The sequence below is a fragment of the Gallinula chloropus genome, assembly GCF_964237585.1.
Source record: "Gallinula chloropus genome assembly, chromosome: 2".
NCBI classification, from domain to species: domain Eukaryota; kingdom Metazoa; phylum Chordata; class Aves; order Gruiformes; family Rallidae; genus Gallinula; species Gallinula chloropus.
Window position 1 is genome coordinate 97,641,448 of NC_140086.1, and position 25,981 is coordinate 97,667,428.

At 46.1% G+C, this 25,981-nt stretch overlaps 1 protein-coding gene across 1 annotated transcript in view; it reads right to left on the minus strand.

Annotated features, from left to right (window-relative positions):
- MBOAT1 (membrane bound glycerophospholipid O-acyltransferase 1) overlaps positions 1-14,653 on the minus strand; it is a gene marked incomplete at its 5' end in the record, with an annotated part of 60,729 nt that extends 46,076 nt beyond the window's left edge. Inside the window, one exon of the mRNA XM_084280090.1 lies at positions 14,564-14,653. Within this exon, the coding sequence (XP_084136216.1) occupies positions 14,564-14,653 (90 nt within the window). The remainder of the gene's footprint in view (positions 1-14,563) is intronic.
- Between the last annotated feature and the right edge of the window lie 11,328 nt (positions 14,654-25,981).

The following is a 25,981-nucleotide window of genomic DNA, read 5'->3' on the forward strand; positions in this document are numbered from 1 at the left end:
GGTAGATTAAGTGCAATTTCAAGTGGCTGAAATAGAGCTGGGGTGGGGAGAAATGCCAAAAAGAAGTGCTAATCAGGTGGCACTTCTGAAAAAAAAAATATGTATGTGGTTGGACTCGATGATCTTAAGGGTCTCTTCCAACCTAGGTGATTCTATGATTCTAGGTAAACAGATCTACTGCCAGACAGATCGGTGTGGAAGAGTTTTAGGGTAACAATGCTTCTGACCCACTGGGTGTAGCCAAACACACCCACCCAGTTTCCTGCTTCTGCAAGCAGGTGCTGCAAACCTCAGCTCTTCCTGACCTCTCCCTTGTCTGAGCGGTTTTGCACGTCCAAAACACCCAGTAACAATACTTGCAGAAGAAGGGAAAGAAAACCCTTGTGAACGACAAAGAAAATGTTTTCAGTTGAGCTTAAAAGCATCACTTCAGGTTACATCAACACAGAGAGGCATGGAACTGTGTTCTTCTGCCCACGCGCTGTCCTAGCGAAACAGGGGACACAGATCTCTTTCCAGCACTGCAGATCCACAGAATTTGCTACAAGGCTGGGGGATGACCTGCTGGAGAAGACCTCAGTGGAGAAGGACTTGGGGATCCTGGTTGATGACAGGGTGGCCATGAGCCAGCAGTGTGCCTCGGTGGCTAAGAGAGCCAATGGGATCCTGGGGTGCATCCAGAGGACTGTAGCCAGCAGGTCAAAGGAGATGATCCTCCCCCTCTACTCTGCCCTGGTCAGGCCCCATCTGGAGTATTGTGTCCAGTTCTGGGCTCCCTGGTATAAAAAGGACAGGGATCTCCTGGAGAGAGTGCAAAGAAGGGCTACGAAGATGATTAAGGGCCTGGAGCATCTCCCCTATGAGGACAGGCTGAATAAGTTGGGACTGTTCAGCCTTGAGAAGACTAAGGGGGGGACCTAATTAAAGTCTATAATTATCTGAAGCAGGGGATGGAGGGGGAATCAGCCAGCCCCTTTTCAGTGGTCTGTGGGGACAGGACAAGGGGCAATGGCTGCAAGTTGGAGCACAGGAAGTTCCGCACCAACATGCGGAAGAACTTTTTCACAGTGAGGGTGACAGAGCCCTGGGACAGGCTGCCCAGGGGGGTTATGGAGTCTCCTTCTCTGGAGATATTCAAGACCCGTCTGGACACCTGTCTGTGCAATATGAGCTGGGGAGCTGCTTTGGCAGGGGGGTTGGACCCGATGATCTCTCGAGGTCCCTTCCAACCCCTACAATTCTGTGATTCTGTGATTCTATGAAGAGGTACAGAAAATACTCCCAGGTACCTTTCCACATGGAACTCCCTCACACGCAGAAGAGGATACACAAAGATTTTAAGAAGCCGTCAGTAAGGGCCAGGGAAAATCTGCCATGAATCTGCTCAGATTTATTTTACTTTTTTATAGAGCTCATTTTCAGTCAGCTCAACCTGTGCAGATACACAACTGAGGGTGTTTTCACGTGAGAATAAAAAGCAGCATGGCACAAGGGAAGGAAATACATGCAGAGCTACCTTTTTTTTTTTAAAGTAGTAAATTTTAGTCATTTATTTGACTAGGAAAATCACATTTTGTTTATATTTTGGCAATTACTTTCCCAAACATAACAGTTAGTAACTCACTCTTTGTTTTCATAAAAAATGAAACCTTTTATAGTTTAAAATTGCTTGCAGAGTCCCCCATTTCCACCGTGGTATTTGATTCTGATGGCCAGCAAATCTTCTAGATAGGCTACAAAATTAAGAAAAAAAGCTATTTCCAAGGAGCTCTGTGTGTGTGGTCGTGCGATTGGTTGCTTTTTTTTATTTTAATTCAAGCACAATTACCTCTGTTTCATTCCTCTGCTATAACAGTGATTGTGTAGCATCAGCGAGCCTCCGTAACTGCCCACTTCAGAGGCTTGCTTTCACAGTCATGAGACTTCACAGCCACAGAACACTGCTCTTCCCTATTGTTCTAGAGTTTACAGTAACATTATTGCTTTGTGGTGTTTAAGTTAAGATATGTTTATCAGACCTTCATTCACGTGGGCTGCAGACTTATTTTCTAATCCCTTCAGAACCGTGGCAGAAAAAGAAGCCACCAAGAAAACATGTACAGTGACAATATCCTGTTGTGGGTGGGTTTGCCTTCCTTATTTCTGCGCAGAATTTGTGGCATGCTCATTTCACACTCATTTAATTTGGATCCTGAACCACGCAAGACAACAAGAACACAGCCCCAGCTGTTTAATTTGCCTGTGCTACAAGCACCTTACATCTACAGAAAGTATCTCTGGAAGCTGAAATTCGGAGCGTGTCTAATTTTAGGCGCTCAGCTTCAGACACTATTGAAAACAAGGGCTTGGCACAAGCCAAAACATCTCAACCGTCACTAAACTAAAATATCTGGAAATCATTAGTACCTTTCAAGTCATGCTCTGAATGAATTCCAGGGGTTACCCCCTCAAAAAAAACCCGTCAGTCCTAGTTTTCAAACTTAGCAACCAAATCAAAACAAAAACTAACAGGAAAACACACAGCATGAGCAAGTGTCAGCTGGTGAATAATCATAAAAAAATGTAAAGTAAACAGTAAAAGAGAGATACTTGAATTTTGCTATAAATTAATTTGTACTATACTGTATTTGAGGAAAAGAGCTTTAATGTCCTTACCTCATTAAAAGCACACTGACTTGTTTTACATATTCCCCACTAGCATCCTGTACTTCCACTTGTATGTAGTACAGCAGAACTTTTTGGGTAATAGAACTATTTTCCTAAGATAACTGCCATATCAGAAGGGGGGAAAAAACACCCACCCACGTTTGTATTACTTAGCCACAGTATTATAATCTTCCCCAGACGTATTCTTGTCATGCTTGAGTCAGCAATAGCAGAAACTTAGCTTGCTTTCCTTTACAAAGGATAACAATCATTAGTCCAATTTTTTTTTCCCCCTTTAGCAGTTTGGGGGAAAGAAGAACGTCCTTACATTTTAGAATGACTACAGTGATGCCCCCACTATGCAGCAACAGGCAACTTATTGTCCAAGAAACAAAGTACAGCACAAAATTCCAGAAACTCCAACTGAGCTCCTCTCAAAATACCTTATGAACTTGAACCCAGCCTGGCAAAAGAAATTCAACAATCCTTTAAGTTGCGTAAATAATTATAACTTCCCTTTCAAACACACCCTTTCCACATAAAGCCTAAAAAAAAACAAACCCATGCTTTAAGAGAACAACTAGGACATTGCATGATCTGCACAGCTGGCTTGCAAAATTTATTTCCATCTCTCTATCACAGGGTTTTATACTGCTAACATCTGCCTATCTCAGAAGCATGACCAGAAAGTACTTCACATTTGATTTTTAACAAAATTAAGATGTCTCAATGCAGAGACGGGACTTTTCCCTGCTGATACTGTAGCACTGAAGCATGGTGCCGGGGGCATATCAGTTTTCCCGATGATGAAAGGCACCTGGGGAGTACCTACTTCATACCAGACAAGTGAGAGAAGACTAAGTAGGGGATGACCGGAGACCCAGGTCCCCACTGACTGCTCAAACCCTCTCAAGGGCACAAGCCAGTTATTCTACCTGCCAGCAAATAAATCAGGCCACCGTCTTACAGGCAGAAATAGTCCAAGCAATTGTGAAAACACAGTCCTAGACACAGGAAACAGAGGCACATCTGCCACTTAGGGTCTTCTAAACTGGTCTGGTACGTTGCCTTTATGAGCAGCTGTGCTCAAGACACTGAAACGTCAGAGGAAAAGGAAAAAGAGAAGGAAGATATGAAATCAGTTCTCTCCTATCAATCATTTAAACCCTGACTCAAAACTATCCAGTCAAAAAAAGACCAGGAAGCCAGACTGTGATAACGAGGCAGCAGCAGTAACAGTGTGTATAAAGTGTATGATTGATAAAAAGTCAGATAACAGATGACTGATCAGGATGTCAGAAGCCTATCAGAGCACGAAGGCAGACTACACTGGGCACCTGCTGCTGTAGGCTTTTCAAAGCGAATACTCAGATGGCAAAACCCCCAAACGCAGCATTGCAGATACGTGACGTGAACTGAACAGAGAGGAAATGCTCGACATACAGAACAGAAAAAAACCCCAACATTAAAAAATCAGAGCAGACAGGAGGCTAACCAAGAGGGAAATACAGTGTGAAGCATACAAGGGGCCAGTTATCTTCTATATAAGGTGATGGGAGGAGAACTATAGCTTGTGCTCCTTGAAAGCTGGAGGAGTGACCTCTCTTGGCCTTCGCTGATCTTGCCTACAGAGATTTGCAGCTTCCTGCTACATCACCCTGTGAAGAAACTCAAGTGACAAACCCAGTGCCTAGTCAAGCCCTGGGAGGGGGTGACAACTCCAGGAGCCCTACTCACTCTGTAATGGGAGCAGTCATGCTTGGGACTGCCAGCAGCGACTTAGGAACTCAAAAGCATCAGCAACACCAGAGGCAAAGCTGCCAGAAATCAGTGCTTGCAGAAGGAGACGGGCCCTGAAAGGATCCAGCAAAAGAATATGTACTTCACAAAGCTTTCTCTTTTAAGCTATAAAGTGTCTTACTCTGGATACTCCTGTTTTTCATATAAACATCCAAGTCCTTGCTGGCTTTGGCCAAGCTCTTGGCCTTAGCAGTCTCCTCTTGAACTGGGTTTCGCATTCCAGTTCTGGACTACATGAAAAACACCTTCACTTTAATCACTGTTGAATCTGCAGCCTTCCACTGTCACCACGTTTTTCTTTTCATGTGGAGAAACACTGGGAGACAAAAGGGAAGAAGTACTAGATCTATTCAATTTGTGCTGCTCACACGTGTGTTCAGCATGATCCCCCTTAACAGCCACATTTGTAAAACAAGCTACTCAAATCCTTCACTTAGTTTCTGCATGGTTAAAAAGGCCACCCTGCAATTTTTTCCTCTCTTACCTTGTTCATATTTTCATTCTGGTTTCATGGCAGAGAACAGCTACAGGCATCACTTGACTGACAAGAGCAACTACAGTGGGACAGAAACATAATTACGTCACCCATTTCCCTCTCCCCTGGACCATTTCTTGTTCTAATCCTAATTTCACTTGCTGGTTGGCATCAGCAGAACATCTCTAGAACTTTCTTATCCAAACAGCTGAGCACATTTTCCACTCTGCAGCATTACATTTAAAATAGGGAACTAGTCCCATGGCAGAGAAGTAATTTAGGCTTACCTTTATCGGTACAGCTGCGTTCTCTGAGTAAAAACAAGCCTTTCCTCTCTGAAGGACCTATGCTATTTCACAATATAGCACAGCAATATGCCTACACTTCCAACACACTGGTATAAAACAGGCAAAAGCCACCCATACGCTGAGCGCAGTGTTGTCGTTGCTGTGGCAACTCCAGACCACAATTTTTTGCCTCAAGAGAATTATCGTGAGCACAAACATACCCACGAAGGCATAAACAGCTGTGGGTGCTAACAGCGCCTGCAACTCACTGCGGATGTGCAACGCCACCACCAAAAAAACCTGGATTTAATTCAGAGAGCAAGTCCTGCAACTTCCCAGCCACTGCCTGCAAACCATTTGTCTACGCTCCTTTATCCTCAGCTGGAATTTGTTGGTATAAATACTTCCTGCAAACCATAGGAGTCAGGGAATCGAGCGTGCCCTCTGTGTGCGCCCACGTGAGATAAGCAAAGTCAATACTGTACTACTCTTTAACACTCCCTTGGACTGATAACAGGAAGAAAAACCTACTTTCACGAGTTAATAATGTCACTTCGGCTAGGTGTAAGAGTTAATAATTAAATATCTTCAACCCAGAAGTCCTTAAAAAAAAAAGAAGTTCACGATAAAACCAGTACATAAGCATGGAAACAAACATGGAAGTTATTTGAGAAATGTCAGGAGCTGGGGGGGGGGTGGTCCCAAAAAGGTCTCATTTTCTTGCCTTGCTGCTTTGCCTTCCCCATTCCTGCCCTATCTGCATGCCAGTGCCAGACTGCACTTGAACAAGAAGTTGCAAACAAAGAAATTGCTCAGGTCCAGTTAGTGCTTCTGTCACAAGACCAGGGCCTGTAGAAAAAGCAAATGCTCACCCTGTGCACAATAGCCAACAGCTGAAGTATCTTTCCTGGCCTGAAAGTCTTATTTAGTAGAGGTTTTCTCAGTATTTAGTATTTTTAGTACCCTGCATGCAATCCAAAAGACTGATATAAAGGAGTATTTTCCCTCCCAGCCGTCCCCAGCCTGAGTCACTCACCAAACTAGAAAAATACAAAATATGATCTGATACTTACCAATGATTTTTCAAGTTGTCATTCCATAGCACTGCAAGACGTTTGCCTGCGATTTACCAGGCACATACACACACTCAGGTGTACCTGCCCTTTCCATAAGTCATCTAGATTGGTAGCTCACATGCTTCTGGACAGCATCCCACCTATTATACTGCAGTTTGTTCACATGAGGACACAGGCAAAATTCCCATTATCCAGCCACCAGATCACTCAGGAATGCCACATAAATGTTCAGAGTCCTCAAATCCCACCTGGACAAAGCATCCAGAAAGAGGGAAGCCATGAATGAAGAATTGTTCCAATAGTTACTGTTTGCTTTGTCTAGGCCAGATAGCATGGGAACAGCCATGCTACAGACTAAGTAACTTTCCTTCTAGTTTTCATAGTAATGACTACCCATTTTCTAGGTAAAAAAAAAAAACCCAAATAATCTAAGCTGGTAAAGGTATCTAGTTAATATTTTGAATTTTGGTTTAAAAAATATTTTTTTCATCTGGGAATTTTACTAAAACTTAAGAGGAATGACAAGCTTGATGGGAATCTGCAAACAGTTCAAGTTATTTCTTTCAACAATACACTTAGAAGGCTTTTTTCCTCACATTATTGAGATTTTGAATTTTTTTTTTTAAGCTGGGTATTTTCTTATCATGAGGGAAGCCCAAAAAATAGTAAAAAAATTCTTTCCCACCCAACTCCATTAAGGATGAAACAACTTGTAAGTATCCTCCCAAAAAAAGGTCTTAAAAAAACCCCAAACAAACAAACCCCATTCACATCAGAAACTATCACTTGTGCTTCTGCTGCGGCTTTGGTGCCCACCTACCACTCTGCAAAAGCTGTTTACAATGCCTCAAGCCAGGGAAAAAAGAACTAGTGAAAGTGAACATTTCCAGTCAGGCTGGTAAGAAGGGAAAATGATCAAATCCCACACCTTGCTCTGGGGAGGGACCACCCGAAGGGTTTCTTTTCCCCTTGACCATTTTTTGTCTGCGTATCTGGCCTTCCCTTTGGCAGAAGCAGGACAGGCTGACCCCGCTGAGAACAGGCTGGATTCCACATTGTCAGAAGTGACCAAACAAGTCTGACCAAGGCTATAGCTCTGAAGAAAACACAAAAAGGTGGTCAGAGATTTCCACTGTGCCTATCTTAGAAGGCAATGTGACGCAGCAGAAGCGGGTCTGAAAAGCAAAAACCTCTAAGGAGGAGAACCCCACACTCACAGGTCCTGGTTCAGAGAAACTGAATTCTGGTGCTGTGAGCTGTGTGCCCTTTCACAGCTGAAGCACTGCAGGCTCCTGGGGTGCATCTTTCAGCTGCATATTCTCAGAAAACAGCCCCACGCAGATGCTCTGGGGTCACTTCAACAAGGTGTGCTGAAGGCGTGAGATTCATTCCCAAGGTGCACTCCTGATCCAGACTACACGTTAACATAAACATCTCCATTGTTAGCAAAGGACAATAGAAATTCACACATCAAGCAGTACTTTGAAGAGCAAGCCTAAGTTTCCAGAAGCCATCCTTAAGTGCCCTCACTAGACTTACCAGAGCATCCAAGAGATGAGGCTCGGTACCTCAAGGTTACTTGTAAATACTAGGTCACATACAGAGGGACTTTTTTTTCCACTGCCAAGAGAAATGTGGCCCATCAACAACAGACTTATGACTTGCTTTTGGACAAACCCAGAACCCTGGGTTCAGGCCCGCACTGATGACAAGCCCAGCACTACAGCCTCTCCTGCCCAGGGGTTGATTACTGGCACCACTCACAAGTTTGGCAAGTCAGCCTCAAGCACTGCCCGTACTGGTGAACTGGAGCCAAGGAGCAGCCAGGGCACTGAATCCTGTGCCAGGCTGGCCAACACACAGCAAATCCTAAGCAGCGGGGACTCCCCTGAAAGCACAGAGCCAGCTCTGTGCTCAGTGCCTAGACCCCTAGGCTGGAGCCCAAAAGTCTTCATCATTGCTTTATATCGTCTCAAAATAGCTGCAGAGCACCGCTACATCAGCGCTGGTGTGATCAGTGTGCAGAGAAGGTTTCAGGAAACTTTATGCAGCACTTCAGTGTTTATTTTTCCAAATCTCATTTGACACAGATGAGGAGGAAAGTGCTTAAAAGGGGGGAAAATTGCAAGCAGCTGATTCCAGTTGCACTTTTGTCCCTTGCCAACTGAAAAACTTAATAGGACAGACTTTGTTTTCAAGGCATGATGAGGGATGTGGAAATATTTACACCCGTGGTATCAAGACATCAGCCACAAAGTTCAAGACTGCAGTGCCAAACCCAGTGAGAAGACGCTGAAAAAGGCAGCGTGTTTCCAAGGCAGAGGAAAATATGCATTATTGCAACTGCTAGCAATAGCTGACCTGAACGGAAAGAAAACGCTTTGGAGGTGGCCTTAACCTTTGGAAAGTACTATACTTCTGCCTCAGGAACACAGAGACTCCTGGGCCCTGCCTGGGCAGCTGCAACAAGTGAGAGCATGGATTTTACACCAAAAGGCCATGCCGCCCACGGGCACTATGAACCGCCCTGCTTGCAGGCACACCTTTAACAGGGCACCCAAAGCAGAATCACAGAATCACAGGGGTTGGGAGGGACCAGGAGAGATCATCAGGTCCAACCCCACTGCCAAAGCAGCTCCCTGGGACAGGTCACACAGGTAGGTGTCCAGACTGGTCTTGAGTATCTCCAGAGGAGACTCCACAACCCCCCTGGGCAGCCTGTCCCAGCGCTCTGTGTCACTCTCACTGTGAAAAAGCCCTTCCCAATATTACTGACTTGGGTCAGCAAGGCTGTGCCTCTGCTCTTCAAATCAAGTGTCCATGACATTACAACAAAAAAGGTGATGATTTCTTTTAAGGACAGCAGTTTTACAAAATCTGGGTAACTCCACAGAGTCAGAAAATATCAAAATTAAAGTTGGTTTTGGCAACGTAAGTAGCACCTCTCTATCAAAGCGGTTAAGATAGTTCATTTCAAATCTGTATTTTTTTTCTTACTGTTTCTCAAATAACAAAAGTTACATAACTTTCTCTTTTTTTTTTTTTTTTCAGTTGAGGGTGTCAGGCAGGGAAGCGTTAAATCCGACAAGTGCTGCTGCAATTCAAAATAAAACCACTGAATTTTCAATTGCAGAATGACTGGCATTAGGGAATTAAAATGCAGCACAGTTCATACCAAACATGGACAGCTGCTGCTGTCGCTTCAGAGTAGCTTTTTTTCAGAAAAAAATCAGATACTAATACCAATTATGTCTTCAATGAACTTCCATCTATTTATCTCTCTTCAATCTCTGACAATTTTATTTTTTTCCCTTAATACTACATCTTCTAATGGCCCTGCTGATGACCATTAAAAGAACCTTAAAGTTCCCAGACTAAATCTGTTGAGTTCTGAGAATGCTAACTTTTTTATTTGGCTTTTTACTGCCCGAAAAGTGGATTAGAAAAGTCATGCAAAGAGGCTCGGGACTAACAAATCTGCTGACTAGCTAAACCTGAAAGCATAGAAGCAAAACTGAAGTCAGACAGCAGAAGAGCTAAAGGATGTGGAATTTAATAAATCCCTGATTTTGGGAACAGAATTCACATCGACTTTTGTAAAAGGGGAACAAAAATAGCAGCACATGCTTTTTTTCCTCTTTCTCCTTTTTAAACCAAATTCATCAGCATGCCTTGGGCACAGCACTATTCAAATTCAAGGAATGGTGGGAAGACATCTCTAACACTGCAACTATCCCAGGACTCAGAGGCATGTCCCACAGTGCCCCCACAGAGTTTGCATTTTATTTAAACCGCTGTCAAAACATAAATATGCACACCAGCTCCAATGAAAGGATTAAAGCGAAAAATAAGGTGTACCACCAATAGCCAAAGCATCCAAAATTAAGTTTCAATGCATTTTTTCCCCCCTTTGGGGGAACACAGCTGGCCTTAGCAATGGAAACAGTGGAGTTAAAAGCCCTTAGATACAAACACAAGATGATGCTCTTGGATTGTTGGGGTTTTTTTTGAGAGAGAGTCTCCTTGAACAGAGAACATATTTCCCTGGAGGTCAACAAACTCGGCACTGCCTGGCACAGATCAGGGTAAGGCCTGTTGAAAGGTATGGTCTGTCCTGCAGCAGCTGAGGCTCTGCATTTGGACCGCTGCTTCTGAGGCCACAGGTAACCTGAGATATCAAGGGTTCTGCAAAATAACCTTGAGAAGCACAACTTTTTAATCGTATCTCCTAAGCCTTTGAATCTGAGTTACTTCTAGAGACGCCCAGAGCTCAGGAAGATACAGTAAAACCACATATGGATAAACAATGCCCTTAAACTTAATTTTAATGCACGTTTAAATAGCGTATTTATTTTTTCACTGTAGTTATGCACACATGCACTTTCTTTATGGAAACCACACTGTTAAAAGTTTAATGTTTAACATCCCATCTATCTCACTGATTTATGGTAGAGGACGATGTCCCAGAATGGGTAATTTAGGGCTTATACAACAAAAAGGTATCTATTTTGACAAAAGTTACTGTATAAGCTTAATGGAGGGATGATGTTCCAGAATCAGTGATTTGAGGCATACATGATGATGGGGGAAGGGGAGAAAAAAAAACCAAAACACCCCCAAAACTCTTTTCCAAATGCTGCTGGAGGTATGTCATTGACCCAGCAAGATATTTTTAGAACACAAGTGAGCTAAACTTCAAAGTCTGCTTTCCTGGGATCTGAGGATGAGTTGAACACAGAGAGCCTTTTCATCCTCTTTCAAGCTCATTAATCTTGTTACTGAATATAGATCTTCTTAAAAAAATAATATTTCAGTGCTAAATTCAAAAATAAGCCATCCATTAAAGAGACATGCAAATACACACTGAGACATCAGAATTATTTTAGCATCTAAAGCAGGAAACATCACTATGTCCTCAAGCAGCACACCATCTACTAGAAAAAATGCAAACACTCTGCCAGGTACACAGCGCAGTTAGGAACTGCACCCTCTGTAATTCCATGCTGGTTTTAAACCTAAGTTGTAATTTTTATAAATGAAAACACCCTACCAATGTGGAAAAAGACATGTTTGTATTCACTCACACTTCCCATTGCAAGTTATACAATAACTACTTATTAGATGACAAAACATTTTCCGCCGACCACTGCTACAGCTCTTCTGCCTCTGGTAGGAAAGGGTAATGATTATGACTTAATTTTTCAGACCTCCAGCCCAACTTTTCTTCTGGTCTTTCTCACAGACTGAACTCATATCACAGACCTCATCAAAAACCATCTGTACAGGAAAAGGGACGAGTCCTCCACACACTTAGCCTAGATGGCTTTCACGTACTGCAGTGACTTGGAGGGTCAGAAATCTACCCACGCACCTTGGTCTCTCACTCTCTGGGCACTTTTTGAATGCTCAGGGACAGCCACAGAGAACCGTCAGACACATGGACCAGAGGGAGATTTAGGCTGTAGCTGTCACACAGGGCAAGCACTATTACAGAATGGCAGAATGACAGGGGTTGGAAGGGACCTCAAAAGATCATCTAGACCAATCCCCCTGCCAGAGCAGGATCACCTAGAGAGGGTCACACATGACAATGTCCAGGCGGGTTCGGAATGTCTCCAGAGATGAAGACTCTACAACCTCTCTGGGCAGCCTGTGACAGTGCTCTGACACCCCCACAGTAAAGAGGTTCCTCCTCATGTTTAGGTGAAACTTCCTATATTCACCTTTGTGCCCATTGTCTCTTGTCCTGTTGCTGGGCACCACTGAAAAGAGACTGGCCCCGTTCTCCTGACACCCACCCCTCAAGTATTTGTAAGCGTTGATAAGATCCCCCCCCTCAGTCTTCTCTAGACTAAAAAGTCCCAAGTCTCCCAGCCTCTCTTTGTAAGAGATGTTCTAGTCCCCTCATCATCTTTGCAGCCCTTTTTGTACCCTCTCTCCAGCAGCTCCCTGTCCTTCTGACATACAGCAACAAACCAGAGATTACCTCCCTGTTGCAGCCTAGCCTCCGAATGGAAGCATGAAAAGCCTGATTGCATTGCACTAAAGGACTCTCACAAAATTAGTCCCTGCTACATGTGGGATTCATACCCAGCAAAATCATCCTTCATATGCAGAGCTCCCTTCCGTGCAGAGAAGCAAGTGAACTTTTCTTCTGCCCCTCTGCAAAAGCCTTCTCTCATTCCAGCGAGGAAGGCAACCAACCCACCTGGCAAAAGAGGTCCGTGACAGTGCCGAAAGTGTTACTATCTCATTTCCAATAAGCACTGCAGGTCAGAGTTGAAACTCACGTCATTTGAGGGGGCAGTGGTGGCACAGGGCTTGCAAGCAGTGATCTGGGTATTCCCTATGGTTCAGCACATTACAGAGGGACGAGAGGAGTGGTGGGAGACTTTTTAAAATGACCTATAGCATACTCTCACCGGGACAATGACACAGGATCCGCAGGGGAGGTCAGGGGATGGGGGCGGGGGCAGGAGGCGGTGGCGATTTTCAGGTGAGGTAAGCTGCATGAGGTACAGCTGAGCTGCAGTTCCACAAGGAAACCCAGCAAGGGGGGGGTTCCTCCCAGCCCATCGCTGCTCCGTGCCGCTGCAGGCAGTGGGGTCATTCACAAGGACGGCGCCTATGCCTGCATGTCCGCTCTCAGAGACCAGCCACGCTGCTAACCCAGGAGCGTGCACCCCCGACACACTTACTGGGGTGTGCTCAAGCTGCACACCACCTGGTGCCCACCACCATGAGATCGGGGTTCTTGGACAAACACAGCACATAACCATAGTGAAGCATCCTCAGGCCCGGAACAGCACAGGGAGAATTTTCACTATGTACATCATCATCTTTGTATCACCTTGAAGGACAAGTTTTGTAAAGCTTAGGAAGAAAAAAAGCGGAGTCTTGTTGAGTCTTTGCTGTTTGGTGACCCAGCCAGCCTAACACTGTGTGTACATCACGCTGGGCATGGTAAACGGTCGCTACTCCTGGTTCCTTTGGTGCTCCTGCATTCATCAATCACAGCGCTGAATACCTCAAAACAGAAGCTACCGCTATTTGCGCGCCTTCTCCTAAATTAATAGGTTATAATTATAGGCTTTTATCCTTGGACTGTTGCAGCGCTGAGCTACAGATCTCTTTTTTTGTGGCAAAAACCTGTTTCCTGTTAAAATAGGAAAAACCGGCATGGCCAGATACAAGGGCTTACTCTATAAAACTGCACGTTTCTTACTCAACTGTGAAAAACAAACAGTAGTAAAAAACCACGGCGCACAGCACCGGCCACTCTGCAAACGGAAGAAAGCAAATCACTCCCCATCTTCTGTTGGTTTTCGCCAGCACGTCCCTGCTGCCCCGGGTGCCTACAGCGCAGCTCAACCCCCTCCCCGTCTGGCGGAGACTTCTTCCTCCTTGCGGGAAGGCGGCAGGTGCACCCAGGCTTCGGGGACGAATAAAAGGTGGGGAGGGAGCGTGGCTTTCCGCCTGTCAAGGCTGGGTTTGGACTAGAAGCTTACAGGTAGCGCGGCTGCCAAAAAAAAACCTCTGCACGATGCTGTCGGGCGCCTCGCACAGCCGCCCCCGGCGCGCAGCAAACTCGCCGGCCCGTCAGACCGCCTTCCGCGCCGCGCTCCCGCTCCACTCCAGCGCCCTGCGGTTCCCCTGGGCGCCCGCGCAAGGCTGGGGGAGGCTCTGGGTGCCTCCTTCCCCCGCGCAGCTCCGCAGCCACCAAAAGCGGTGCCCCGGCGCAATGGTTCCTCGCCAGACAGAGCCGCATCCCTGTGCGTCTCTGCGTGTGTGTGTGTGTGTGTCTCCGCTCGGGTCCCAAACGGGGAGCCGGAGGTGAGCAGGCACCTGAGCTGCCGGGGCGTCCCAAACTTCGCCGCAGTTCGCCCAACACCGGGACTCGGAGCATCCAGCAGCGACTTCTGGCGAACGCACCCAGAGCGCCGGGCACTGCCGGGAGAAACCCGAAGGGCTTCCTCCGGAGCAGCAGCCAGCCAGGGCGCCCAGCAAAAGCTGCACGGCCCAAGCCCATCCCGGCCCCACCTCGCTCCGCCGTGCGCCTGCCTTCCCCTCGCCCAGGACCCGTTCCTAGCCCCAGGGGCTTCCGCGGGGGACGGCGCCTCCGCGCCGCCCCTTGAGGCCCCGGGGCAGCAGCGTGGCGTGACAGCGGCGGCTACTCGCCTCTGCCAGGCAAGCTCCCCGCGGCGGCAGAGCCCCGCTTCGGGGGTCAGCCCCCCCACACACTCCATGCCGGCACGGCGCCGCCCAGCCCGCAGCCTCACCTGGTCCAGCGGGATGCCCAGCAGCTCGCTCAGCGGGTGCAGCAAGGTGGAGCCGGTTGTGCGGTGCGGGGCGCCGGGCGGCTCGGCCATGCTGCATCCCCCCGCCGCCGCCACGCGACCCCGGCCCGCGCGCACCTGCGCACGCCACCCGCCCGGCTCGGCTTGGCGCGCGACGGCCGCCGCCCCACCGCGCCGGCTGCCGGGCCGCAGGGGGCGCTCGGCGGGGCGGGGCCGCCGCCAACGGCCGGGGGCGGGGCGGGCGCTGGGAGGGCCCCGCTAGCGGGGAAGCCGGGAGCGGGAGTCACTCACTCAGCCCTCTCGGGGCCTCACCTGCTGCCTCCCGCCGTGCCCGGAAGAAGGGGAGAGCAGGCAGCCCGGGCCAGCGCGGGGGCTGTTCGGTATAACGGCCGGTTGCGAATTTGAAAGGCAGTGGCTGCGTCCTGAGAGAGGCCGGCCGGCCGGCCGGCGTGTGTCCGTATCGCCCCCCCCCATCCCCTCCCCTCCCTTCGGCGCCTCTCCCTCCCTGCTCCGGCAGCCTCGGGCCGGACGGTCAGAGCCGTGTGGCAGTGCTCAGCCCGGGGGAGATGGGGTGGGAAAGGCGGGCGGCTTGGCAAGCACGAAGGAGCGGCTGTGCGTGCGGTGGCGGCGAGCCGAGCCGAGCCGGGGCGGGTGCGCGGCCCCCACCTGCCGCGCTCGCCCGAGTGCGCACCTACTGTCGCCCCTGACACCGGCTGCCCTCAGCCGGCTTCTTGTCCGGAGGCACTGACGGCTCCGACTGCCGCAGGGCCGAGGTGCCGATCCACAGCCGAAGCGGTTGTAAGAAGCAGTTGAGTTTGTTTTCCGGTCTGCTGTGGCTTTTTTAACATAGATACGGGTTTGGGTTGGGGGTGGGGGGGGTGTTTCAGTCTAGAAGTACTGAGGGAGAATCAGCATTCAGCCCGCGGCTCGTACTGGTGGGCACTGGGATGCATGTGATGTGAGGAAATACCCAGCTCTTCCTTGAGAGGGGAGAAAAGGAAGCAGGGAGTCAGAGTTTCAGGCGGTGCCTGTACCTTGTAAGCGAAATACGGCCACGGCAAAGGTACTTCTGCCAAGATCATCTACCTGCACAGGGAGTGCTCCTACACTAGCCCCGGACAATGTAGTCCTGTGTTGCTGGGAGAGCTCGGCCAACATTGCAAAGCCTTCTGTTCAGGTCGCGCTGCTGACGTGCTTCGAACCTGAGATACCCCAAAGGTTCTTTGCAGGCTCAGTTTCAGGTTCTTTAATAGGGCCGTCATTTTCTCTTCTTCAAACAATTGTCGACTGTGGAAAGAGCTGAAACTGTAGCAGTGGCTTAAAAAGGTAGTGTGCTGATTTCAGAGTGTCCTGCTTGTACAGCGCAGGTGAGTGTCCTGCTGGAAAAAACAGATGAAGTGTGCAGTAGGGAAAGAGTTGCACAGCCACAACGTTCTCTTAGTAGTGCTCTTTTAGTGGTGACAGTTTGAACGAACATACACACACACACATATGCATACACATACTTTAAGTAGGGAAAGTTCAGAAGAACTGGGTAGCCATGCATAAGAGTTCCTAACATTTTCCATTAGAAGTCCCTCTTTCCAGTTGTTTAAAATCTGCCAGGCCAAAAGTATCCGGATGTAACTTTCCACAAGCAGGCTCCTTGTTGAGTTCCAGCTAAAACCATTGACCTGCTTTTGGGAACAGAATAAAGGTGATCTGTTACACACACAATAGAGGTATTCTCAAAGCTTTTTCACTGTGGAAACCTCGTTCCTCTGGGATGGTGACTTTAAGTTTAGATGTGGTAGTTTTCCTGTAATCAAGAAATGCCTTTCCATGTCTTTGCAAATTTACTCAAGAGTGACCAACTGCCAGAGTTCTGCGGAAAAAGCCACACATAATATCCCTGTGGAGACTGGGGTGGGAGGTGGGGGTCAGTATAGGACATTAGATATTAGGGGGAAGTTTTTTACAGAAGCTGAAAGAGGGTAGGCGTAGATTAGATGTTAGGAAGAAATTCTTTACTCTGAGGGTGGTGAGGTGCTGGAACAGGCTGCCCATAGAGGTGGTGGATGCCCCGTCCCTGGAAGTGTTCAAGGCCAGGTTGGATGGGGCCCTGGGCAACCTTGTGTAGATCCAGGCCTGAGGTTGGTGGCCCTGCCTGTGGCAGGGGGGTTGGAACTGTATGATCCTTGGGGTCCCTTCCAACCCATGTCATTCTATGATCCCTGAAGTCTGCAAGCATTCTCCAGCTCTTCACATTTCCTCCATGTGACTGAGCTCATCTATTTCTGCCACCACCAGAGCAGGGTGGGATATCGCAGGGCTCCAGGCACAGGAACTGAGGAAAGCATGCCTGCCTCTCTATATAGTCAGTACTCAGCCATCTGGGCTTTGTGGTGGTGGAAACAGCTGCTCCGGAAAACAGCTGGAAGGAGAAAAGGACAGATGGAGAAAGCCGGGAGCAAGAGTATGAGAAGGAGGAAGATGACGATTCTGAAGTGGGTTGGCACTGCTGAAAGGAACTAAAGCAAAGTTGGCTACAGACCCAAAGGAATGGAAGCAAAGGGAGTTATGGTTAGGAGGCCACTATTGGTGAGGGAAGTGTGTCAGCAAGAAGGGGTTGGGACAGGAGTTTGAGGAGGAGGACAGCATTATGGTGAAAGCATTGCTAAGAGAGACAGGAGGAGCTGTGAGTGGAAACGGGGGGAAAGAAAACTGGAATTATTAGAAAAACTATTGCTGTTTGAAAACTACTATTCCTGAATTTCAGTTCTCCTTTTGTTGTTTAGCTAGTAGCTTTGAAACACATAAGGAAAGTGATGTCAGCTCTACAGCTTTTAGTCGCAGAAGGCTGGTACAATCCGAAAAGGAGGAGAAGGTAGGTATCGGCTCCAAGCCTGACCTGTCAGGCGGAGAGGTCAGTTTGATGTCTCCTGAATGTAGTATTTGGTGCACCTCCTTCTGGGGGGAGCTTTACTAGCTTGGCTACACATGTGCAGAGCCAGCAATGCAGAGCATTATGCAGAGTCTGTGCCCCTGAAAAGGGAAGCCTGCTGTAAGAGACACTTTGAACTGGCACTGCATGGAACCAAGGTATGTTTGACAGGGCTGAATCCATCTGAGAGCACACCTCTGGACCCAAACTGGCCCAGTAAAGACACATTCATGATACACTGCACTTAGACTAGAAAGCTCTCCTACACCCTACTGTGCTTGGATGGACCCATCTTGAGTATCTTTGTGCCACAGCCGTATTTGGTTTATAAACTAATTTGCACATGGAAATTGTATGTCACTGTCTGTTGTTCCCTTCTCCATTGGCAGGACTGCCTGCAAGGTGTAAAAGCAGCCAGAACCTGTCAGACCAAAAGGTTATTTAGGCCTTGTCTCCCACAGTGACAACTGCAGGTGCTTAGGCAAGGTTTGCAAGAAACATGGCAAGTACAGAGCAATCCTTTTACTTTGTACTCGCACAGCTTCTGGCCGTCAGGATTTCCCAAATGTGGTGGTTCAGCCCCAAACAGTGGCTGAGCACCAGATGCTGCTCTTCCAGAGGAGAAACAGACAGAGCCTCTGAGGGTGGGGATAAGGACAGTGTACTGACAAAATTACCATGAAAGGGGAACAATAACAGCCCGCAGCAAGTTTCACTTACACCTGATGATAACACAGAGTACCTTATCAAACTAGCAATACCACAGAGTACTGACCCAACACCCCAGAGCACCCATCTCTGACCAGCTTCTTATGAGGGAGTGATGCCAGGTGGTGTGGGAACAGCCTGGGCTAACCCAGCTCACTTGTGCTGGCTGCTTGGGGAGGTTGACTCTGGCCTGGCCAGAACCAGGACACCAAGATAGACATTCCATCTGGAATACCATGCTTAATAGTCACTGATGGGTCTATGTTACATGTCTAATACTTTTTGAATTCACTTATATTGTTGACCTCCACAGTATCCCATGAGTTCTGCTATTTAATTATGTGCTGTATGAAACAATACTTCCTTTGGTTTCTTTTAAAGCAGCTGCCTTGTAATTTCATTGGGTGCTGTCTTGTTCTTGTGCTGTGAGAAACGAGTGAGTAATCATTGCTTAATCACCTCCCCTGTGCTATTCGTAACTTTATATACCCCGGGTTGTCTCCTGTCCTTACTGAGGAGCCTAGTTAATCTCTCATTATGTGGAAGCTATAGGTATCTTTGTTCTTCCTTTTCACCCTTTTCTGAGTCTATTTTTGAAAGCTAAATGATAGATTCATGTGGTAACATGAAGTTTCGTTCCATATTCCTTTACTAAGAATTCCTAACATGATCCCCAGTGACTCCAAAGTCCATCTTCTCAAAGGTAATAGGCAAATTACAGCCTAATGTGTGTGCATAATCAAGAGTTGATTTTTTCCTGTTTACATTTATCAATATTAAATGCTAACAGTCTTTGAATTGCCCCGCAATGGAATCTGTTGCAACTCTGTAATGAAGCTTTGATTATCCTGACTTATTTTATATCCTTACTAACTTGGTCTTCTCATCTCCTTTTCAAAAAGCTTAGTCTTTTCAACAGGACAGGTTCCTTTGTATTAATTTCCGACTCAACGTTTATACTCATCCTTTATTTATTTCCTTTTAAACAGCTATTAATCCAAGAGACAATATTCCCCACTGTTCTGTGATTATTTAATTTCTTGGGTGTGAAACCTTACCCCCAATAATCTGGAAATGCAAATATACTTTCTTGAATAGGACCACCCTTAGTGTTGAGAGAACTCTAATGGATTTGTAATGTGCAACTTCTGCATGATGTCTGTAGTTTCCCCATTATATCATAGTTACCAGGGTGTCTACTCATTTGTTTGCTGTACAGTTTCTACAAGTTTGTGTATGGAAACGAGTGCTGATCTGTGGTTTTGGCCCTGCCTGATTGATACAGTTCCATATGGTGAGTGCCACTCTTCCACAGAAGGTTTTGTTCTATGATTTAACCAGTAGAAGATAATTCACCTGACCGTATGGAGAAGGCACAAAGACAGTTGTTTATTAGTTAGGAAATGCAGGAATGAAGGCTGCCAGTGCAGCACCCAAGTACAGTGTAGCACCGTAGTAAGGCATCTACAGAGATCTCATCAATAGGAAGGTTAATCTGCCACTAAAAAAATCCCTTTTATCATTGCACTGGTGTTTTAAACTCTGACCTTACCAACACTAATTTTGGAAGAATCCAGAAAAGGCTGGAAAAAGGCGGGGATGGGGACAAACCAAGAATTTGATTCTACAGTTGAGAAATTGATGTGAAAGTGTTCATAAGGTACCTTACATGCATGAATGAAACTCCCTACAGATGAGCTAGAAATTGCTCCTGTGCTCCTTTTGCTTCAGAATGAAGGGGAGTGGGTTTGTTGTCAAATCCTGATTCTTTTTGACATTGCAAACTCAGGCATAGGGACCATGCTGGCCTGTGGATAAACTGCAGGTCTGGAAGATGTACCATATTGCAAGAAACAAAGCTGAGCAGCTGAGAAAGCGGTTGGGTATTTTTTCCTAGGTAACTTCCTTACATCCACATGGCTGTAAAGTTGTAGCACCGATGGCCTTCACCATTATCAAAAGAGAATGTTACCTGCCGAAGGAGGCTTCAGAGATCATGGGACAGCAATTGTTAATATTCTCAAATAATGGAGAATTAGAACCAGGATCTATTGATCCAAAATTGAAGGCAATGAACAAAGGTTTTTGTACACTTTATAGCTTGTGATTCATTCTACCAACACGAGGCCTTCCATGTCTAGACTTAATTTTGCAACCTCATTTCTTTTCTTGCTGCTGAGAGGATCTCTTTAGTAAAACCAGCGCTCATAAGGCAGGCACGTGTAAATATAGGAGGATTATTTTTTTCCATTTAGTAGTGAATCATTATATCAGATCTTATTGTGAGCTCTACTGCTCTTTATTTGGGAACGTTTTGAGAAGACTCCCTGTAATAATTGCACACAGCTTGAAACTAAAAACCTGAAAGGGCATTTGGTGATTTACAGAATGAGAAACTGCAAAAGATGATGTATAATAAGAATTCCTCATAACTAATATGGAAGGTGTAAAGGTTCATGGAAATAGTTCAGGATCCAGGCAGTAACTATTGGACATGTGTGGGTTTCAGTTCTAGTACATTTAAAGAAATCAAGGACTTTATAAAGAAAACAGAAGGTGTCCAGGAGTATTGAAATAATGGTTTATATCAAAAAACTAACTAAATAATGACGTCTGTATTCTTTACAAAGGATTTGCAGAACATCCATGTAAAGGCAAATCATAGTGCATGAAAGTTTTTTACAGTAACTTTCCTTCAAAATTCCAGGTTTAAGTTTGCTAGGAACCATGAGTGTATCCATCACAACTCCTTACCTGTGCCAAATAAAACCAGAACGCACAGATAATATAGTACAGCATGGCTTATCAGCTTCTTTGCATTGTACTTCACTGAAAACATTTTTTTTCTTTAGTATCATCCCAGTCTTCACAGCGCAAGTACCTTAGAGTTTGTTCTCTTCTACCATCTAGAGGGGAAACTGTACAACAGAAAGAAAAGTCATTTTAACTTTGACAGAAAGTTAGAGACACAGTTCCAATTTCTTATATCATAATTGTTTCCCAGAAATCCTTTTTGCTGTAAATATAACAGGTGGGGGAAAAAAAAAAAAAGTGGTTGAAACCAGTCAATACTTGGAGTTAGCAGAGAGCTATTATACTGTTTTTAAAGCTGTAGGTGTGATATTACAATTTTATGTGAAAAGTTCTATAAGCAAACAAGACCTTTCAATTGTTGTTAAAAGTCTCATGGAAAAGGTTAAATTACATTGCAGAAATCATTCAGTACTGGTGCATGGATTTAGAGAGCCAAGAACTACAAAGTTCTTTGTCCACTAGCGCTATCAAATAACACTGTTAGATAAATCTGCAACACGCATAGCCTGAATAAGATATCTAGTAACACTAGTGCTAACTGAACACTTTGTCCTACAGCAGGCTAAGAGCTCTAATTGTGTGTACTGCTATGCTAGGTGTGGATAGGCATGGCTTTTTTCCAAAGGAAAAAAGAAATCGGGGGTAAGTAGTATTTGAAGCTGATAAGTGTTATTTAAGATTACCAATGTATTAATTATGTAACTACGATGCATTCTGGATTGTAAAGGTTTTTTAATCTACTTGTGTCATAGAAATTGCCTTTTCCTGCCTTAAATACTTCACTTAAATACTCTGTTTGAGTGAATAGCTGTAGAGATCTAGTCAACACATGCTCAGTTAACATTTCATCCAGGCGTTCATTGTCTCTTGTTTTGATTCCTGAAAAATTTTTTTTCCTGCACCATTGGTAAATTTACGCTCATCAGAATGCTACTGACAAGTGTATTTCCCAAATTCATCTCTTTGAACAAGTCACTCCTATTTCTGCAACAACTGTTCTTCTCTGTCCTGTGTCTTTCCTCCTTTTCTAGATTCCCATTGTCTATCCATCCACCCTAGGAGAAGCGTTAACCCTTATCTTAGCTTTTCTTCCAGGCTTGCCCTTTTACAATTAAGAGTTGACCCAATAAACATGCAAGATTAATACACTATCCTCTTTTTAATTACTTTTTAAAACTTCCCCCCCCCCTTTATTGTTTCAAGGAGAGGGGGAGAACGCTTTTCTACCGCAAGCCTGTCAACTGTGATCACAGCGTACTCACTGATTGGCGCTGTCTTATTGTACTCTTGGCCTCCTGCGCCAGCTGGTCTGTATCCCGCTTTGAATCTTGCCTCCTACTTAGATCGTTACCCCCTTCAGCCGGGGGGCCCGCCTGCTTTATTCCGGGCCTGTGTAACACCCCAGCAAAACGGGGCCTTCCTCCCTCAGTACAGCTAATAAGAACACAAATATGTTTATTATCACTTTATATGTTATTTTGGGACATTTACATTTACATTTGGGATGTTTACATTTGGGATGTTTACATTTATATGTTATTATGGGATTACTGTCATGAGGACAGTATTTATATGAACGGGGGGGGAAGACTGAATCCCACCCCGGGCGAGCCCCACCAGAAAGAGCCCGACCCGGTTAACAAAGGGCCCCGTGGGTGCGTTTCCATCCCCGGCCGAGGCAGGACCCCTGCTGGCTGCTCGGCAGAGCGCGGGTGACGTTCGTCGTGCAAGGCCGCCAGCCGCTTCACAGGCCTTCCTAGGCCCCCTCACAGAATTACAAGGTTGCAAAAAGACCTTTAAGATCATCAAATTCAACCGTTCCTGTCCTATGCTCTTCCATATCCCTAAGTGTCTCATCTACCCGTCTTTTAAACACATCCAGGGAAGGTGACTCAACCCCCTCCCTGGGCAGCCTGTTCCCTCAAGAGAGAATCATCAAAGACAGGTTGTGGATGCTACAAGGATGAGGAACTGAGGCCTTCGTCTAAGTCTCGTGTCAACCATCTGTCAGCAGATATCTTATGATCTTTACTGATGAGGTCGGCACACCTTCTGGCTGTCCTGTAAGCGCGAGGCTTCTTCCGTAGGAAAAAGGAGACAAAAAACACACACAAAAAAAGCAAGCAAAACACGCCAGGTGAAGTTGAGCACTGTCTGCTTTAGCAGCTCCTCAGAGAGAGTATCATGCCTGTGGTATTAAGCGACTGTACGTGAACAAAGTCCCAGTTTCTTGGAAGTGTGAGAAAATGCCCAGTCATCTGCCCTGCTATAAAGCTGGGCATACAAATAACCGCTTTGTTTTATTCGTGGTCTGACTAGGCCGGTCTCATAGCACACTGTGCGTTTCCCACAGGGCTGAGACGGTGCAGATGCACAGAAAGCTGGACTTCCCAAATGCCATCAGAATGATGCAAGAGAAGAGTACAGAAAAGATTATTTTAACTGAGGGGCTTGATGGTATATGGATAATGTGATCCCATGTACTGGAAAAGATGCTTGAGTATTAATTACCTCAGTCCTACCATTAATCTTAGCTTTCTAGGAAGCCCTTTGCCCAAGTTGGCAGAAATGTGATGAACTGGCCTTTGCTGGATGTTTTTCACTGCATATTTTACAGGCTCATCTAAAAAATGGATTGATTGGCAGTGATGCCGGCTGCTAGAGTAAGTCAGCGGTTAATGGGTTTCAGCAACTGTTGTCTTGTTCAAGTGATGACTCCGTTAAATCCTGTGGGGAATTTTAACGTCCAGTGCAAAAAAAGTGATGGAAGTGACGGATGTAGCTGGAAGTTCCACTCACATGTTGCTGACAGTGGAGATTCACTGGCTAGAAGGCCAGACATGACCCTGATGGTCACAAAGTCTGAACTAGTGGGATATGTGGTTCTTCACACGTGTGGTATGATATATGAAGCTTCCTTTTAGAAGTTTTCAACTTTCCCTTTGTATTCTTACTTCAGCTTTCTTTCCACTAAATTAGTTTTGGACTTTATTCAGAGAATATGTATATATTTTTGGTGCTTATTCTCTAATTAAACTATAAGATGCTTCTCTTACATTTGAGGGCAAGTTTTACTCAGCTTCTTGTAGCAATTTTCTTGTTCAAACTAGAGCCTAACTTTAAGTAAGGCAGGTAATCTGGTGTTGACAATTTCTAGGGATAGAGAAGAGTTATAATCCTAGTAAAGTTGGTCTAATGGATAATCACTGAGAGACAGAAAGAGAAAAATGAATACCTAATGCTGCAGAAGGCCTGATTCTCCTGTCATGAACAGGTAAAATAGGAGTTAGAACTTCACAATTTTTGTAACCAAACACCCGATTACCTTTAAATCAGAAAGCAACTCTGCTATTATCTCATTAAAAAGGAAACTCCAAATTAAAATTGCCAAGGTAAAAATTTGAAATACACATTCCCAGCATAATTTTTTTCACATGGGCAGTACCTGGTGTTAACAGAAGGGTGCTGAAGCCGGTGATCTGTAGCACTGGACAGGAAGTCAACTAGTCCTAGCAACCCTCTCTTTAGGCAGGTTGCAGTCCCCTCTGTGATGATAACTTTCAGAACATTTTCCCTTGTTTTCCTTCAGCATCATTTCTGAGGTGTGATTAGACCTCCTCCAGAGCCTCCGTTGAACACGTGCCTAGGAGGGGTCTGTCAGTTCCATGTGGATCCATAGGAATATTTTCTTTATCCCTGGTTAGAATCCCTGGTCCGATACAGGCTTTCTTCATATGAGGTCATTGCTTCTGTCACTACACAGGCAAAACAGCTTCTTTTGAAGTGGATGACCCAATTACTGTGGTAACAGATGGGCCACTGTGCAATGCAGTTGCCAGCTGACTGCTTGCAGACATGTTTTTAAACAGATATCATGATAATTTGCTACACAGGAACTGAGAGATTGCAGCCTACCTCACCGAGTATGACATGGGTCTGCTGCAGTGACAGCCTCTTATAGGGTTAATGAAAGATCTCCTTTTCCATCCCAACGCGTAGACAAAGTTGGCAAGAAGGGTGATCGCTATTACATAGTCATTGCATTCCTGTAGTTTCCATTCAAGCCTGCTGCTTGCCCAGGTTACCCCTGTGAGGAAGTATTTAGGCCCCTGAGCTAACCTGAATGTCTCTTCTCTAGCTAGGCTGCAGATAACCCTTACAGATTGCTGCTGTAGCTCACTGCTGAATGCCACTATGGGCACCAGCTGCATGGGCTGGGCTTTTTTTCAAATCCTGCTACTGATTTTAGGGCCTGGCCTGAGATTTTTAGGGAGAGCACCCTCGTGTCTTGAAGAAGAGCAGTGCAAAGATTTTGGTTTAAATTCAAACCTTAGAGGATTGCGGTTTACACCTGCCATGTAAACGGAGGGATGCATCTCAGTGTTGTTTCTATTGAAAGTTACAAAGAGTGGTTCCAGCTCTGCTGCTCCACTGTGTCTACCAGTGGGAACCATGTTCTCCACACCTGGGCTGTGGGACCAGTGAAATGGAGAGGCAGTGGGACAGTACCTGAGAGAGAGCAACACTCAGGACTTTTGCCCAGAGAAGCTGTGGCTGCCCCCTCCCTGGCAGTGTCCAAGGACAGGTTGGATGGGCAACCTGGTCTAGTGAAGGGTGTCCCTGCCCATGGCAGGTGGTCGGAGCTGGATGGTCTTTGAGGTCCCTCCCAACCCAAGCCAGTCTGTGACTCTGTGACTCTGGTCTCAAACCCCCGTGTGGGAGGGAAAAGGCCTCTCCCCAGCTGTCGCAGAGGAGCTTGTTCCATGACTGCGCTGTCATGGCCCAACTCTCCGCACGAGGGACTCTGACTTCTGTGACAAGCAGAAGAAAAGAAGAGGCTGCAATGGAGATTTAATACTGCTGAAAGTATATTGTGTCTGAGTGCCCCTGCTTAGCAGTTCCTGCTTCCCCTGTCTATTGGATTTGCCAACTTTTCCTCATGGCCCTGCCCTGTC